Here is a 16,432-nt window from a genome sequence, read left to right as displayed (position 1 = left end):
ACCCGAGAACAATGCCAAGATGATCGACTTCCTAAAATCAACTGACTTATATAACTTAATTTAAAAATTACACATTCTCTTCCTTTGTTCTTAATTATTAGAATACGCAAACATAATGTATACCTATTGTAAATGACTTTTGTTCCACCACATCTGAAACTAATGGCCATAGATGCCGGATTGTATGTTATTACTAGATCAATAAAAAAAAAAAAAAAAAACTTCAAATTGTGGTGTCTGGCTGAGATTTAAGTAAGTCTATTAAAATTAAAATAAGAAGCATCGGGTAACAAAAATAATAATTGCAAAGAATTAAAATTATAGCTTTAAAAGTAAAAACTAACCATTCAGGAGCAGGTTCAATCCTAAAAACAATATGTTATATTGCCGACGATACTATATTTTGTTTTTTAACTTATTTTATCATTCAGCCATTGTTTTTGAGATTAGTTTGCACTGATTTTTATTTTAGATTTGTGAATGAGTTCGATCAACGCTTTAGCGACTCTAATAATGATATTGTCTTAACTTCTTTCGTTTTTCTTTCCTCTAATACTAATTATTTGTATTACGATTGAATGGCGTTATGCAGAAAGCAATCAACCCACAAAAAAAAAAAATCTATGCTACACTAGTTAAACTAAAATCTTGATTTTTTTTTTGGTGGGTTGGTTGCTTTCTGAATAACGCTATTCAATTGTTGCTATTTAAATACTTTTCTTTAACATTCGATAGTTTAAAATTAATAGTATTTGCTTAGTTTGATTTTAAATCCGCAAAAAGCTTCACAACAAATCCTAATTTAAGTCCTATTTCTGAAATTTTAAATTAAATTCCTTATGTTTTTCCAGAAACTCGCAGAAAATTGACAAAATTTATTACTGTAATTAGTAATAAATATTATCCAGTTATCGCTAATGACACATGTGAATATATTTTTTAGCCTGGTTAAAAAATATATTTTTATAACATGTATTTTATATTCATAACGCGAATAATAGTTAAATTAGTCACGATTGAAAAAGTTGAATCATAAGTAAATGAAATGAATCACGTATAATAGTTTACTTAAAAACATATTTAAATGAAATATTAACAAATAATGCACCACTTTGCATACACATGTGTACTTGTTGTCTGTGTATTAACAATTGTTCATAGGCGCAAATACGGGCTTAGCCCCCCCAAAAAAATTAGGTTATGCATACAATTTTGAAATACAAAAATATATTTACTTATATATATATTTTAAAAAAATGTCCAGCCCCCCAAGTTAAAAATTGAAATTGCGCCTATGCAATTGTTTGATTAAGAAACTAAAATAGGTATGTAACATGTTGTGTTCGGAAATTGCCTATAAAACGAGCCGTCGTACAGCATTTACAACAGTTAAAGTTTCGAATTTATAGTTTTAATTTAAACACCCGTTTTAAAGCCTCGAAGAAAACAATATGAATATAAAATACATGTTTTTCTTTTTATGCTTCGCAATAAATTACTCGGTAATTCAAAGCGGCAAAGTTACTGTGGACGACATAGAAGACCTTAAAGTAAATTTATCTTGGTATTTTTTCTTATTTATTTTTTTTAAATCAATTAAATAACGATTATTATTATTTTTTGACAAGTTACTTTTTTTTTTATACAAAACCGGGTTGTATATTGTGTCTTTAAAGGCAAACCCATGTAAAAGGCGACTTGCTTTTATTTTTTTTGTACAATAGTTGTTTTTATGAAACAGAAACTGGGATCACTAGAATGAAATGTTTCAACTAAACAATTGTTAATGTGATTTTTTTTTTTTTTTGCACAAGGTAATATTGTCCAATTTGTTATTTTTTTTCTCTAAAATTATCATAGTTGTAAATTATTCGAATGATTTTATACATTTTGAATGTAATTATTGTAGAAGCATTGAAAAATATTATTAGGTCAGCTAGTAATTATTTAAGAATTGTTTATTTAGCTGTACGAATATTTTGACTTAATTTTTGAAATAAAAAAGAATAAATCATATTTTGACATAGCTATTCATACAAACAATTATTAGGATAACATTCTGTAGTGTTCTGAATTCTGGATATTTTATGTATGAATAATACAGACGATTCATACAAGATGAACCAGAATACATTACTATCTAAGAAGATTTAAAATCCTGTCATCATATTATATATTTCATAACGTTTAAAATTAGTTACCTGTTATAATGTATAATGTTATATTATATCAAGCAAACATTTTTAAATGACGCGATTCAATTCTTTTCAGGCTATAGACATATCTTTTAACTCAGCTTTAAGCCATTTCGGCTATCCACAGGGAGGTACACTTACTACGGCTGAAGTACTGGAAGTTGTAAATAAAGAAAATGCCGAGATTTTATACAAATATGGCCAAGACAACAATTTGTCTCCAACAGACTTAAGTAATTATTAAATAGACTTAATCTTCTTCTATAATATAAAATACTAAGCGGTCATCTTGTAAGCTATAATATGTGAATTTGGGAAAGAAAATAATCTAAACACGGCGTTGTTAATTTTCATACATAGTATTCATTGTCGTATAATTTAATATAATAATATCATAGTGTGTGTGCGAGCGGCTGTCTGGTATACTATATTTTCTCAATTCTTAAGAAAAGAAAATAATTTGTATTTATAAAATTGGGGAATAGAGTGGCGGACGCGAGTAGCAGGCAGCGGCCCAAAGTCTGATAGAATCGCATTTTTTTTGTACAGTAGGTATATTTTTATACACCTGTCAATTTTGTTCATCTGTAAAATTGCATAAAATTCTACATAATCTAATAATACATAAGTATTGAAAAGGAACATGTAGCATTTAAGAGATTCGTTACAAACTAATAGTGACAGAATATCGTTTTGATTTCATGATAGTCTTATCGATGATGTTGGTGTATTTTATGTTTGCATCAATTGTTGTTTACAAATGTATCATTGATAACATATAAAACATTTATGGCGGGCTGCGACTTGCATAAACGTTCAGTAAAGGTTTAATGAACCAATATATGTTAGTGGCATTTGACATTGTTTAGTGGCCTGTGATTGGCCATTACATTTTTATAAACCATTCAAATTATTAACTTTTTACTCCCTAGGAACCGATGTGCGCTGTCTTTCACATACCGTGGCACCCCCTCTCGGAATCTTTGACCTACCCACCCTGAGGCGGAGGGGTCTAGGGGCTGAGCGTTAGTAATAATATAATAGTACCTATTGTTATATGATGCCCACGTCATCAATATAGGTAAATTAAAAAAAATAAATATGGGCAGTGCTTCCGACGACTCGAGACTGATTACTAAACAATTAAATTAACTTAATGCTTAGTTGCAAAATGTAAAACAATATAAAAGACAATTAAATTCAATGATATTTCGTCAGTCGACTTAACCGTAACCACATGTCATCTATGTGACTGATTGTAAGTCAATTTCGGCTTATAGTAGTAATATAGGTTTACAGTGAAATCCTCTACAAAAATATTATTTATTTAAGAAACATTATGCATTTGTTGTTTTGTCTTATTTAAGTGTTTTATTTTGTTTTTGATGATATTGAATGTATATAATAATGTACTTTTGTTGTGACTAGTATGCTGTATGTTTATTAATATCACGAATTCTAGTGAAAAATGTTTACCTAAGTTATACCAATGGTTTTACTAAAAAAAACATGTTTATAATAGGTATACTCAGGTGATTCTTTTAACGGCCTAATATTAGACAATGTTTTAGTTTTTATTATTTTTAATATTATCTAGTATTATCAACTTTTGAAACTCAAATGGTAACGTATATACGTGTTCTTTAACTTTTCAAATTAAGAATAATTTGTTATTAAAATTTATAATTTAGGACGGGAGGAAGGGTGGAGAGTGAGTTATATGAAATCGGATATGGTATATTTTTAAAAATACTCGTCAGGAACTGAAATCTATTATAAAAATACAAATTCGACGTATTGATAAAAATTGCTTGAGGTGAATTGAGATTGAAAACTCTAAGAGGATAGAGGCCTCTCAGTCTAAGTACAATCTAAGTTATAATAAATAAGCAGAAAAATATGTTGCACGTGTATTGTTCAAATAATAATATGTTTTAATATTAAACTTGAAAATATGAAGGTTACCTATGTACAAATTTATTGGTTTAATAAATACTAAAAGCAACAGATATTAGGTATATTATATTACCAGAACACGTGTTATAAAATCGATACCAAATTATCTGATTTTATACATTTATACATATGTATATATATATACTATACGAATGCTTCTTGATAGAATACTAACAAATAAATATGTTTTTACCTTATAACAACAACATATTTTAAACTATGTATAAATACATAGGTTAAAAACCAGAAGTTTGGTTCAAAAACAAATAAAAAAAATGTTGTTTTTTTTTCATTATAATATTTTATTGAACATTTTCACTGTTTGTTTTACACATATTTAGTCATCAAAGGCCAAAGCCAAATGTTTTGGATACAAGTATATAAAATTTGTTTATCATATAATAATAGTTTTTTTTAAATTTGATGCGAAAATGTGAGACAGTTAGTTTAAGGGAGAATTCTCATTTGTATTTACAAAAACTGAATCTTACAAATTTTACTATTTATTCGTAAAATATAAAAAATATGTATCAAAAAATAAACTCTAACCGCATTGTAGTCCGGAAAAATTAAAAAGAATCATATTATAAATCTCACTTTTATCAAAATTTGTCTTTATTGTTGTATAGTTTCACTTTTTCTTAAAATACATCTTTCGTTCATTATAAAATAGTATACTTAAGTTTAGTTTTACGTATAGATTTATTTGGGAAATGACTTATGCTTTGACTATTAACCCTTTGACTTTCCAGTGCCATTACAATGGAAATTACTTTTTGAATATTTATCTAAAATAAAGTTTTAATGTTAATTTGTAAAAACTATTTATAGCTTAACTAAATTTTAACTAGTAAAAAATGGGTCAACAACAACAATTTTAATTTAAGTTATACCAATTTGCCTTTTAAATACTACTCTGTCGACTGTCGTTATACATTGCTTAGTATAATACAGCAAAAACGAGTTATACAAAGTATCTGATGTAAATTGCAAATGAAATAAATAATTGTAATATAATGCTTATAACTGAAGTATGGTGGCTAGTATTTTTTAATAATTTTTGTCTCTTTTAATAGTTTTTTCTGGGCACCGTGTAACTGCTGTAAATATTCTAACAACGCACAATTTTTTTTTGTTTTAGACAATATAAATGAAGTTCATTACAAGGGATTTTTGGAGTACATTGCAAAACAAAAACAAAAAGATATGGCATCATCGAGTCTAACTGAATTGAAACTTTGAAATCTATATAGATTCGTGTCAAAGCGATTTTATCAATATGAAATTTTATAGTTTATCAATTTATTAGGAAATATATTATTTCATATTCGAAGCTTCTATGAGTATTTTTTGTTTTTTTTCAACATGTTCATACTTAATTAATTACCCTACGAAAAATTGTCATGTATAAGGTGGTGTAAATGTAAAAAATGTATTCAAATTTGACGTGCAAACGGGCCTTTTGTCCGGGCCTCGAAAATTCTAAATCAGGCCCTGGTTACGCCCATTGGTAAATGGAGTGCATCAGTGATGTTTGCCTAATAAGCAGCACACATAAATATATATACCGTCTCGACAAAATAAATAACGAACATCGCATGGTAAACAACATACACGCATAACCCGGTTGTCTCTCTCTCCGTCTCGTTCTACTAGTTCGGATCGATTGTAATCCCACGGCGGCCCCGTAGTCTGTGTAGTGTTGCTGTTGGCAACCGCTGGCGACCCGAACTGGGAAAAAGAAAATTTCAACCCCCCCCCCCATGTAGCACCTACGGGGGAGGGGATATTGCACGAGACGAGCGGTTTTGGTTTTATCCGAATATCGCCAAGCTGTCCTAACGCTATAGCCGGCGAACGTCTTCCGGAAGGTGGGCAGGAGGAGAGAGAGAAGTAAGACGCTATTTCGAACGGGGTTTTTTTTTTTTTTTTTAAAAATAAGGTCCCGCGAGATAAATTCTATTGCTAAACGATCGCGCCAAAGGGGAGGTGTTTTTATTTACATTTTCCGGACAAACGATTTTCGTCCGGGAGACGGGCGTGAGGGGAGGGCAAAGGCGCAAAGGCCGCTGTGGTGGCGCGACGCTAGCGATTATTGTGACGCCGCCGCCGCAGCAGCGCTGCACAGACTCTGCATTTTCCAGATCGGCGCATGTGATTTGCAAGGTATCAATGGCGGTGGCGGTGTATCTGTTGGAAACGCCAAATGTGCTGTACATCTCGGCAGTGGGGCGCTTAAAGTTTGAGACGGCAAACGTTGCGTTCGTCATGGACGTTCCCGGCGTTGTTGTGTAATTGCGAGTAGGTCTTTGCGAATTGTCTTTGCCGAGACGAATCGATCAACAGTGAAAATGCCGTCCGGTAAACCGGTAAAAGCCACGGTTCGGATCGTTTGGATGATGTTTTGTTTATACTCGGTCGACTTGGGCCGAGTAGACGCACTTCCGGACGTCATCAAAGTCGGTGAGTTGTGTATCCGAAAATTGTTACCGCGAAGGGCTTTGTTTTGTGTTGTTCGTGTTGAAGTCGAACACGTGCCTAGAACCGAGAAAGTATAGTTTGATTGAAGAAAATAAAAACTTAACATAACTGCTACTGCCTTTCGTAATTCATTCGATGATATAATCCTTTGCTTAAACAAGCTATACATAAATCATATACTTATATTCGTGTAAGGAGCATGTCTACACCTGCATATTTTTAGTCGCAAATAACTCATTCTACTTCAAACGTACCTACTGTTGCTAGAATATTCAGATCTAAGTTTTGAAAAAATATTAAAATTTTCAAGGCATCGAACGTTGATTTTTTTGTTAATTAATTTATTCAAAAAGTTAAAGTTTAAAAAAGTTAAAAATTGCAGTTTTTTACATTGAAATAATGAATTATCTAAAAAAAGTTTTAAAATTGTGCCACGATCGATGCCTTGAAAATGTTATGAAAAATTCAAATGTTTTTCCAAAACTTAAATCAGAGTATTTTTATGCAAGTTCTCTTCGAAGTAGAAATACGTATGTTTTTGTACAAAACTAGATCCTATATGAGTTATAAAAGTTGAAAAAGAAATTAATTATTAAAACAGATCCTTTCTTTTCTGTGGTAATATGTACGTTTAAAAACGACAGCTTAATATTAAGTTTCAGTGAAAAATTGCCTATACAATGCGCCTTAATAAGTGCTAGTGTAAGGCCCTATAAGAGTATACTTTATAACAATGTTTTACTCCTAAACGACACAAAAACCCGCACAACGTGGAGGTGAAAAGTATCGATTGTACATTAGATATAGATTTTTGATGCGAAACTGAAAAGTTATTGTTTTTATAATGACTAGATTTTTTTGTTTGGGCCCACAATATTTTTTTAAACAGCTGAACCGATTTCTTCATGCAACAAGTCTGTAGATCAGAAATCGTACTTAAAGGTACACTTCGTGGGTAGTATACAATTTAAAAAGTTCACCCCTTATCAGTTACCCTTAAAAATCGACAAAAGCGGTAACAAAATTGACATGTAAAATTACAGCGCTCTATGACTTTTTTAAATTAGTTCCACGTTTGTATGAAATTGTTATTAAACATAGTACTATGGATAAACGTTGGCAAATCAAAAAAGTTTTTCAGCCGAGTCTGCAACCACGAAAGAGCATTTTCATGTCTCGTTGAAGTACCGAATAAATTTAGAGTAGTGGAATTATAGATAATGATATAGTATATTAAGAAGCAGTAACAAGCTAGTATATTAAAACATCAAGTTTCTGGCTAATATTGTAGTGTTTAACATCTGGCTAAAACAATTCATAGAGAATTTGGGCCCTTAAACTATTTTAAATTTATCATTTAGTTCTAATTTGAACGTTGAACGTACAATATATCTCTTATCTCTTATGTCCTATATCTTACCCTTATCTCTCACCTCCCATATTCTACCCCTATCTCCTACCCCTGTCTCTCACCCCCTATCACTCACCCCTATCTCTCTAATTGTTCTCAGTTTTCCTTTGATATAATAATATTCTTTTTTAAAAAACGCTTCGATGAGAATTTTTTTTATAATATTGTACCAATTTTACTGTGTGTTGATTTAAAAATATACGTTTTAAGAGTACTTTATATCATCTATTTATTAAATAATTCGGTATTTGCCTTTTCGAAAAATTTGACATTAAAGCTAAATTTGTTGTTAAGTTGTTACTACTAAAATTAAATGTTAAGATGCTTTTAACAAATTAGCTGATCGAGTTACACTAGGGCTTAATATAAAGTAAATCAGTTTTAGAGTTTAATAGTTTTCAAAGCACAATATTTATAAATTATGATGTACGTAGGAATTATTATTCCATTGTGTAGCGCTGGTTTGTATGATTGATGGTTGAGGTATTTTTAATATGAAGAACCTGTGACTGTTAAAAAGGCATAAATCATAAAAGTAGCGTTTAATACAAATTGTTTTTCCAGGAGCATTATTTCATCCGAACGACTTGAACCAAGAGAATGTTTTTAAACATGCCATTCAGGATGTTAATTCGAACAGGAATATTCTCAGCAGGTCCAACCTGACTGGTCAGATCGAAAGGGTTTCACCACAAGACAGTTTCCATGCTTCCAAAAGGGGTAGGCGTCCGTTTGATTTGTTTTGTTACTTTGTATTTCAAATCGTTTTCGTATTTTACAGTGTGCAGCCTTCTCAGACTCGGCGTGGCCGCCGTTTTCGGTCCCCAATCACCACAAATATCCAGTCACGTCCAATCCATATGCGACACCATGGAAATACCTCATTTGGAAATGCGGTGGGACTATAAACTCCGCAGAGAGAGTTGTTTGGTCAACCTGTTTCCGCATCCGACGGTTCTGTCGAAGGTAACGTTATCATACTTATATAGTATAGCGTGCGAGGGTATGTTTTTGATTGATTCATCTTGATTGCTACCATCAGGCTTATTTGGACTTGGTAAAAAAATGGGGATGGAAATCGTTCACTATTATATACGAGAACAACGAAGGTCTGGTGAGGTTACAGGAGCTCTTGAAATCCAGAAACGCTGCGCTGTCCGCTTACCCGATAACTATTCGGCAACTAGGTTCGGGACGAGATCACAGGTTTGTCTGCTAGAAAATGTATGGCTCTAGTGGAAATGCATCTACCATGTTTTTTTTTTTGTGATTGCCAGGCCACTTTTGAAACAAATAAAAAACTCTGCCGAATCTCATATCGTCTTAGACTGTTCCACGGAAAAGATATACGACGTATTGAAACAAGCCCAGCAAATAGGAATGATGAGCGATTACCACAGCTATCTGATCACGTCTCTGGTAGAATTCTCACATTTTTACGGCGCTGTTCGGCTTGTACTTTACTCCTATTGTTTCTAGGACTTGCACACTATTGATCTGGAAGAGTTCAAGTACGGCGGCACGAACATCACCGGCTTTCGGTTGGTGAACCCCGACACGCCGATGGTACAAAAAGTACTACGACAATGGGTAAATAAATGTACTTAACAAAAAAACAAAAAGGCAGTTTCAATTATTTAGTGACGTGATTTTGTAGCTACAGTAATGTAGATATATCGATGAATTATTTATCTAATAGGGCTGTAAATACTTGGACTTTGCAAAACTCCATTTCGCTGATAATTCTTTCCATCGGTCGACACCGGCATCGATATATTTTAAAACAGCGCGGTTAGAGTCAAAAACACTTTTGTAATAATTGAAATTGCCAATAGGTTATTTAAAAACAAACGAAAATTAAATTGATAAAATACCGTTTTTATGTTTTGTTTTTTCAGAAGGAAAACTTTACTGTTATGTCGGTAAGTATAACGAAATGTTTAACGATTGATACTTGTCGAAATTCATTGCTAATAACGATAATGTTTTTCTATTTGTTTGTCCACATTTAGACGGAAACGGCGTTAATTTACGACGCCGTTCATCTGTTCGCCAGAGCCCTCCACGACTTGGACAGCAGCCAGAAAATCGATATAAAACCGTTGAGTTGCGATGCTTCGGACACTTGGCCTCACGGATACAGCTTAATCAATTATATGAAAATCGTAATAGCAAAAACGCACCCACACATACAGAACTAAATTTAAGGACAACACTAATTCACACAGTGATTTTTTGTTTGTTTCAATAGGTTGAGATCAGCGGTTTGACCGGTGTCATTAAGTTCGACAATCAAGGTTTCAGAACCGACTTCGAACTGGACGTGGTCGAGGTGAACAAAGAAGGTCTTACGAAAATAGGCACTTGGAACTCTTCTCAAGGCATCAACTTTACGAGGTCCTTTGTCGAGGCATATTCCAACATCGTTGATAATCTACACAACAAGACCCTTGTAGTCACATTAATGCTGGTAAGCATTTTAGTTTTGTCGGTGATCACGGTGGTTTTATATTGCCTCGGTATAAGTTTTGTATTTGACCCTCGTTCAACAGAGTTCGCCGTACACCATGCGACGGGAATCCAGTCAGAAATTGGTCGGAAACGATCAGTTTGAAGGATACGCTATAGATTTGATTCATGAGATATCCAAACTGCTTGGATTCAACTACACGCTGAAGCTAGTTCCCGACGGCCGGTACGGATCTTACAACCAGGAGAACAAAGAATGGGACGGCATGATGGGCGAACTGTTGTCGCAGAGAGCCGACTTGGTGGTAGCCGATTTGACCATCACCTACGACCGTGAACAAGCCGTCGATTTCACCATGCCCTTCATGAACTTAGGTATGTTTTTCTGGAAACTAGAAATGGGTGGTTTGCATTGAAGACGATAATTGTATATGCTGTTACAAATTATTCTAGGCATAAGTATATTGTACCGAAAACCGATTAAACAGCCGCCGAACCTTTTCTCTTTCTTGTCGCCTCTGTCGTTGGACGTTTGGATTTACATGGCCACTGCCTACCTTGGCGTCTCTGTTCTCCTGTACATCTTGGCGAGGTAACTTCTAATTCAATACAATTTTAATCGGTACTAATATATAGATGTTAATAACGAAATTGATTTATATTAATACTAATTACTGCGAATTATTGAATTACTTTTGTTTGCGAAATGTAATGTACTCTATTGGATAATTTGTAAAAGATTTACACCGTACGAATGGTACAATCCACATCCGTGTAACCCAGACCCCGATAACCTAGAAAATCAGTTTTCCCTGATGAACTGTATGTGGTTTGCGTTTGGGTCACTGATGCAACAGGGATGCGATATACTGCCTAAGTAAGAATGCCTGGTAGAACGGAGAACTATTCTAGCCTAGAACACGGAATGACTTAAATACACGTATAAACGACTTCAGTAGCCGGCCAAATTTACCTTTATACATATATTATTATTACTATTATTACTGTACTAATACCATATTATAGTAACGTGCCAGATATTTGGGTCTTATAAATTGGAAGCAAGCCCTTATATCCCTACGGTCAACTTTATTTTAATTTTATTAATATTACATCACAAGTTTTTTCATTCGACTTTATCTTGCATCAGTAAACATTATGAGTCCTGTTCGCAAAAATTGCAGTCACAAACTATGAGAAATGTTTAAGTTTCCGTTATGTCACCTTATTTTTAGCTTTATTTGTATCACCTATTAAATATAGGTTTTAGCGTACATTATTTTTACTATTCCCAAGAAAAACGCTCACACTTCTTAGAGTAGTCTAATTACAATAGGTTTTTTTTTTGAAAGATAATACTTTCTGTAGAGTGCATTGGACGTTGGTTTATGATAACATTACTGAAAATCGAGAATACAAATTTAAAAACCTGTGAAAATTTGTCAAACTCTTATTATGGCGTTTAAAAATAGAATTATGAAAATCTAAGTCCAATACACTGTACTTTTGTGTACTCTGTACTCTATACTTATTTTAAATGATATATTAAGTCAATAATTACAATTATTATTTATTAAAAAAAAAATTAAAGTTAAATAAAGTGGTAGGAATTCGATTTTCACAAAAAAACGCTATTTTAGCCATTTTAATATCTTATATATAAATACTTAATATTTATTTAATTTGAAGTCATGTATCCTAGTAAGTATGTTTGATCAAAAATAATTTAAAAAAAAACAAATATCCAAAAAGGTAATTGTTTCTACATTTCGGATTCGTTGAAATCCGCAAGTAACGTTATTTTAAAAATATTCATCTACAACATTTTACTTAAATACTCGTACACAGCTTAATATAATAATAATAAGTATACATACAAATTTTAAGTTTACAAGTTTTATTTATTTAAAACAAAATTATTTTAAATAAATTTCGACGATGACAATTTAATTACCCGATTAATTCGTATAAGCTTCAAGGTATTATTTTTAACGTATACAATTTTTTCTATGAGCCAAAGCCATTTTGGTGGAAAAAAACATTTATTTTCTATAATTTATATAAAGACGGTGTACATATGAGCATGGGTATTATGTATTAATATACAAATATTAATAAATCTTGGGACTTTGGTATTTATCTTTCCTGAGCACGTTACTAGATAGCGGTATTGGGCAAACATTTAGTTAAAACTGCTTTTGTAGAATTTTGCATGTTTTTGTGTTTAGGTTTAGCCCGTACGAATGGGAGAACCCGCATCCTTGCAACTCGGACGCCCCGGATGTGTTCGAGAACAAGTTTTCCCTGAACAACTCTCTGTGGTTTACGATCGGCTCTCTGATGCAACAGGGATCCGACATGGCGCCCAAGTGAGTAAACGCGTTTACCGTGCTCCGGCTCAGAGGGCCGATCTTCCTACTCGACCTCTGCCTCGCTAATAATAATATAGTATTGCTGTAATGTAGTCGTATACTTAGTTCGGTTTTTCCTCTTAAAATATAGTCTTTTGCTGCACGTCTTGCACGATATCATCCCCGCCGATGGCAGTTATATTTACTTTGGTTATTTTGTCGTTTTCAAAGGGCGGTTTCAACCAGAATAGTCGCCGGAATGTGGTGGTTCTTCACATTGATCATGATCTCTTCGTACACCGCCAATTTGGCCGCTTTCCTCACGGTAGAGAGAATGGATTCGCCAATCGAGAGCGCCGAAGACCTGGCGAAACAGACCAAAATCAAATACGGCGCCCTCCGAGGGGGTTCGACCGCTGCGTTCTTCCGAGTAAGTATAATATAGTCCTCCTTTGAACGTGTGTAAACGCCTAAACGCCCTTCCTCGTTCGCAGGATTCCAATTTCGTCACCTACCAGAGAATGTGGTCGTTCATGGAATCGTCCAGACCCAGTGTGTTCATGGGTTCGAACACCGAGGGCGTGGAGAGGGTGATCAAGGGTAAGGGAAACTACGCGTTTTTGATGGAATCAACCAGCATCGAATACGTGATCGAACGCAACTGTGAGCTCACCCAGGTCGGAGGCCTGTTGGATTCCAAAGGATACGGCATTGCTTTACCCCCGAGTAAGTGTTGTACCGATACCCCGGGGACGTTTTTTGGCAGAATGGCATTTTAGTGGCTCGCCTTTAGCTGTGAGACTTTATAGAAGTCACACCACCACCCGTGTCCGTCTGTCCGTCGCTATCTCTATGTTCATTGACGTGACCATATCCATTCCTTTCGCCTCTAGTCTACTCCTACCTTCCCTCATATCCTTCCTCTGGATATCTCGTACCTATAATCTTTTATCTCTTATTTCCTATCATATATGATATATTCACAAATTCTGTGACGTGATCCAAAAACATGTTTTCCACATTAAAACTAGAACTAAACTTAATTGACAAAAAACTTAAACTCGTTAGGTATCTTTAAAAGAAACTAAAAACCCTGCCAAGTTAATAACACCTACTTCCACTGGATGGCTATTTTTAATAGTAATTTTAAACGTTTGCCTATTCCCTGTTGTACCGTTAGACTCACCGTACAGGACGGCAATTAGTGGAGCTATTTTAAAACTACAAGAAGTCGGCAAGTTGCACAAGCTCAAGACGAAATGGTGGAAAGAAAAACGAGGGGGCGGCTCTTGTCGCGTAAGTCGATGGTTTCCTCAACAGTCCATTACAGATTTTTACTATGCTATTATCTTATGACTTACGGGTTTTTCAGGACGACACTTCGAAGAGTAACAGTGCGGCGAACGAGTTAGGTCTGGCCAACGTCGGCGGAGTGTTCGTTGTGCTTATGGGTGGAATGGGCGTGGCCTGTGTAGTAGCTGTTTTCGAGTTCGTTTGGAAGTCAAGAAAAATAGCTGTCGAAGAAAGGGTATATCGTTTTCGTACGACGTTTTACCGTCTTTATAACACTTATGAGTACTTTATTTTTGTTCCAGATCATTAAATATCACACCAAGTACAGAAAATAATAGTAATATGATCAGTACCAGATCTAAAATAAAAAGCGTCAAGCTCGACACATTCGTAGCCTTAAACAAAATTGTTCGATAGATATTTCCATACACGAGCTGACAAGATATACATATTGTTGATATGACGTCGAAAAAATCGGCTCAAATGTTATTTTAAAATCATAAAAATATGGAAAAACCATTTTACACTTAAACAATATCAACATTTTCTTATTCGTAACGAAAACTTTAGTTAGCAATGTAATACAATAGACCACTAAACACTTATTTGGAATACTTTCATTCACAAAGTATTTAGCGTTTAATACATTTTCATTAATGTAGATATTTTTTTCTGTTGAAAGAAGGCAAACCATTGAGGGTAATCGATTTGTACAATTAAATTCTATTAAGTAAGAGTTTTTATTGCCAATTTCATTTGACAATTATTGTTTTGATTCTCATCGCTTCTCTTTGAGTTGAATTCTTAAAAAAAATGTAAACCCTTAAATCGTTGCACCTTCCAAAGTTTTAACTTCAATATAAAAAATGAAAACGAGAGCCGCAAGACGTAGAACGCACAATGAATGCTGTTAAAATATGTTTGTTATTAAATTACAAAATCTGTATACATTTTCCTAAACTAAGTATCTATTAAAAAGTATTGCACTTTGTTAATCTCTTAGAATATAATAGTAAAAAATGTGTTCTTGTATTATGTAATAATTACATAATCAATGGTATTATTTACCCAAAGTGGAGTACATCATTTATATTTACCAATATGAGGTGCTGAATATTAAACCTTTTTTTATAAGTTTATAAAACATCTAATACATTTTTACTACTTTACAGTTAATAATAATTTATATACTGTTTAATTGTTTAATCTAATACAATTCGTTTTACATTATTAAAAAAACACACAAGCACGTTGACGTGTGTAAGTTTTGAATAATTATAAATTCTTATTTACAATAATGAATTATGTTTTTACTATCTAAAGAAAAACAAAATTTTGTAAATTGTGAGTAATATAGTCAAAGTTTAATTAGTATATTAGTTAATTTAATTTAATAAACTAAATAAATAAATAATTTGGCTATCAACTGTGTATTTACCAAACCTAACCTAACCTTTACGGTTCTAAAAAGTAAATTGTAGCATAAGTTATGACTTATGAGTTGGTCAGTTTATGAGTTTATGTTTAAGAAGACGTCACACAGTTGTAATTTTAGATGTAAAACTTACTATTTCTTAAACCATCATTCCTTTTTTTTTTGTAGTAATCGTTGAGTTTTGAAAAATTGGGCCACTACTATGCACCATATGTCGTCGGTTTTTGTTGATACTTCTAATAGCTTAATTTTGTTCAAAACTCACTTTTTTTAAATTATTTACTTTAATAAAAAACTATTGAATTATTATAGTATCAAAAAAAAAAAAAAAACGACGAACGTCGTATAATATATATATATTTTTTTAAATTTCATGATCTTCCTTCTCTACAGACAAAGTACAGACTGTTAACAGTTGGCCAATAACAGTGAAGACAGAAAAACCTGGAAAATAGACACTATGCTAGTCATATACCATTATTGTATACCTGTTTTATTATTTTGCCAAAATTGTCTACAGCAAACTTCTTAATAAATTGGGGTAACAACTCTGTTAAAATGTATACACTAAATGTGATTACTGTTGAATCGCGCAGACAATATTATTGTACGTGATTTCAATATGTACTAGATACAAAATTGGTATAGGCTAACTTAAGCTAAAAAGCAGCACAGGATTGATCGTCTGCCTGTAATCATTTATTACCCAATATTATAGTTAACAATATAATGAAAATATTTTTTAAATACTTATTGACTTTTTTTTAATTAAATAGAAACTTGGCTGTTACGATTAATGTGTATTTTTTTTTTCCCTAATAAATAAAAATGTTGACTACAG

The 16,432-nt window shown here is 32.9% G+C and overlaps 2 protein-coding genes across 3 annotated transcripts; both read left to right on the top strand.

Annotated features, from left to right (window-relative positions):
• The first annotated feature begins 1,380 nt into the window (after positions 1-1,380).
• Positions 1,381-5,486, top strand: LOC126838861 (uncharacterized). Its single transcript, XM_050573625.1, has 3 exons — positions 1,381-1,550; positions 2,272-2,428; positions 5,293-5,486. The coding sequence occupies exons 1-3, from the start codon at positions 1,452-1,454 to the stop codon at positions 5,391-5,393; spliced, it is 357 nt and encodes a 118-aa protein (XP_050429582.1). The 5' UTR covers positions 1,381-1,451; the 3' UTR covers positions 5,394-5,486.
• An 843-nt stretch (positions 5,487-6,329) lies between these two features.
• Positions 6,330-15,310, top strand: LOC126837941 (glutamate receptor ionotropic, kainate 1). Of its 2 annotated transcripts, none has more exons than XM_050571956.1 (17): positions 6,330-6,614; positions 8,608-8,763; positions 8,825-9,009; positions 9,086-9,249; positions 9,321-9,462; positions 9,523-9,633; positions 9,942-9,965; positions 10,056-10,208; positions 10,295-10,513; positions 10,596-10,887; positions 10,966-11,104; positions 12,741-12,881; positions 13,095-13,293; positions 13,358-13,589; positions 14,044-14,159; positions 14,236-14,391; positions 14,459-15,310. In XM_050571956.1, the coding sequence occupies exons 1-17, from the start codon at positions 6,503-6,505 to the stop codon at positions 14,489-14,491; spliced, it is 2,574 nt and encodes an 857-aa protein (XP_050427913.1). In that variant the 5' UTR covers positions 6,330-6,502; the 3' UTR covers positions 14,492-15,310. The 2 variants fall into 2 exon arrangements, with proteins under 2 accessions (XP_050427913.1, XP_050427914.1); XM_050571957.1 differs by lacking the exon at positions 12,741-12,881 and adding an exon at positions 11,252-11,389.
• The last annotated feature ends 1,122 nt before the right edge of the window (positions 15,311-16,432 follow it).

Source organism: Adelges cooleyi, unplaced genomic scaffold (genome assembly GCF_023614345.1).
Source record: "Adelges cooleyi isolate 19-005CV unplaced genomic scaffold, UGA_ACOO_1.1 ACOO_flye_CR_arks_rails_tigmint_CR_PRNA_30, whole genome shotgun sequence".
Classification (NCBI taxonomy): Eukaryota; Metazoa; Arthropoda; class Insecta; order Hemiptera; family Adelgidae; genus Adelges; species Adelges cooleyi.
Note: the sequence above shows the minus strand (reverse complement) of the source record. Positions and strands in the feature narration are given on the sequence as shown.

Coding starts and splice junctions, on each gene's coding strand:
- LOC126838861 (XM_050573625.1), top strand. CDS start 1,452: ATGAATATAAAATACATGTTTTTCTTTTTATGCTTCGCAATAAATTAC. Junction 1,551..2,271: donor ACGACATAGAAGACCTTAAA/GTAAATTTATCT, acceptor AATTCTTTTCAG/GCTATAGACATATCTTTTAA. Junction 2,429..5,292: donor TTTGTCTCCAACAGACTTAA/GTAATTATTAAA, acceptor TTTTTGTTTTAG/ACAATATAAATGAAGTTCAT.
- LOC126837941 (XM_050571956.1), top strand. CDS start 6,503: ATGCCGTCCGGTAAACCGGTAAAAGCCACGGTTCGGATCGTTTGGATG. Junction 6,615..8,607: donor TCCGGACGTCATCAAAGTCG/GTGAGTTGTGTA, acceptor TTGTTTTTCCAG/GAGCATTATTTCATCCGAAC. Junction 9,634..9,941: donor AAAAAGTACTACGACAATGG/GTAAATAAATGT, acceptor TTGTTTTTTCAG/AAGGAAAACTTTACTGTTAT.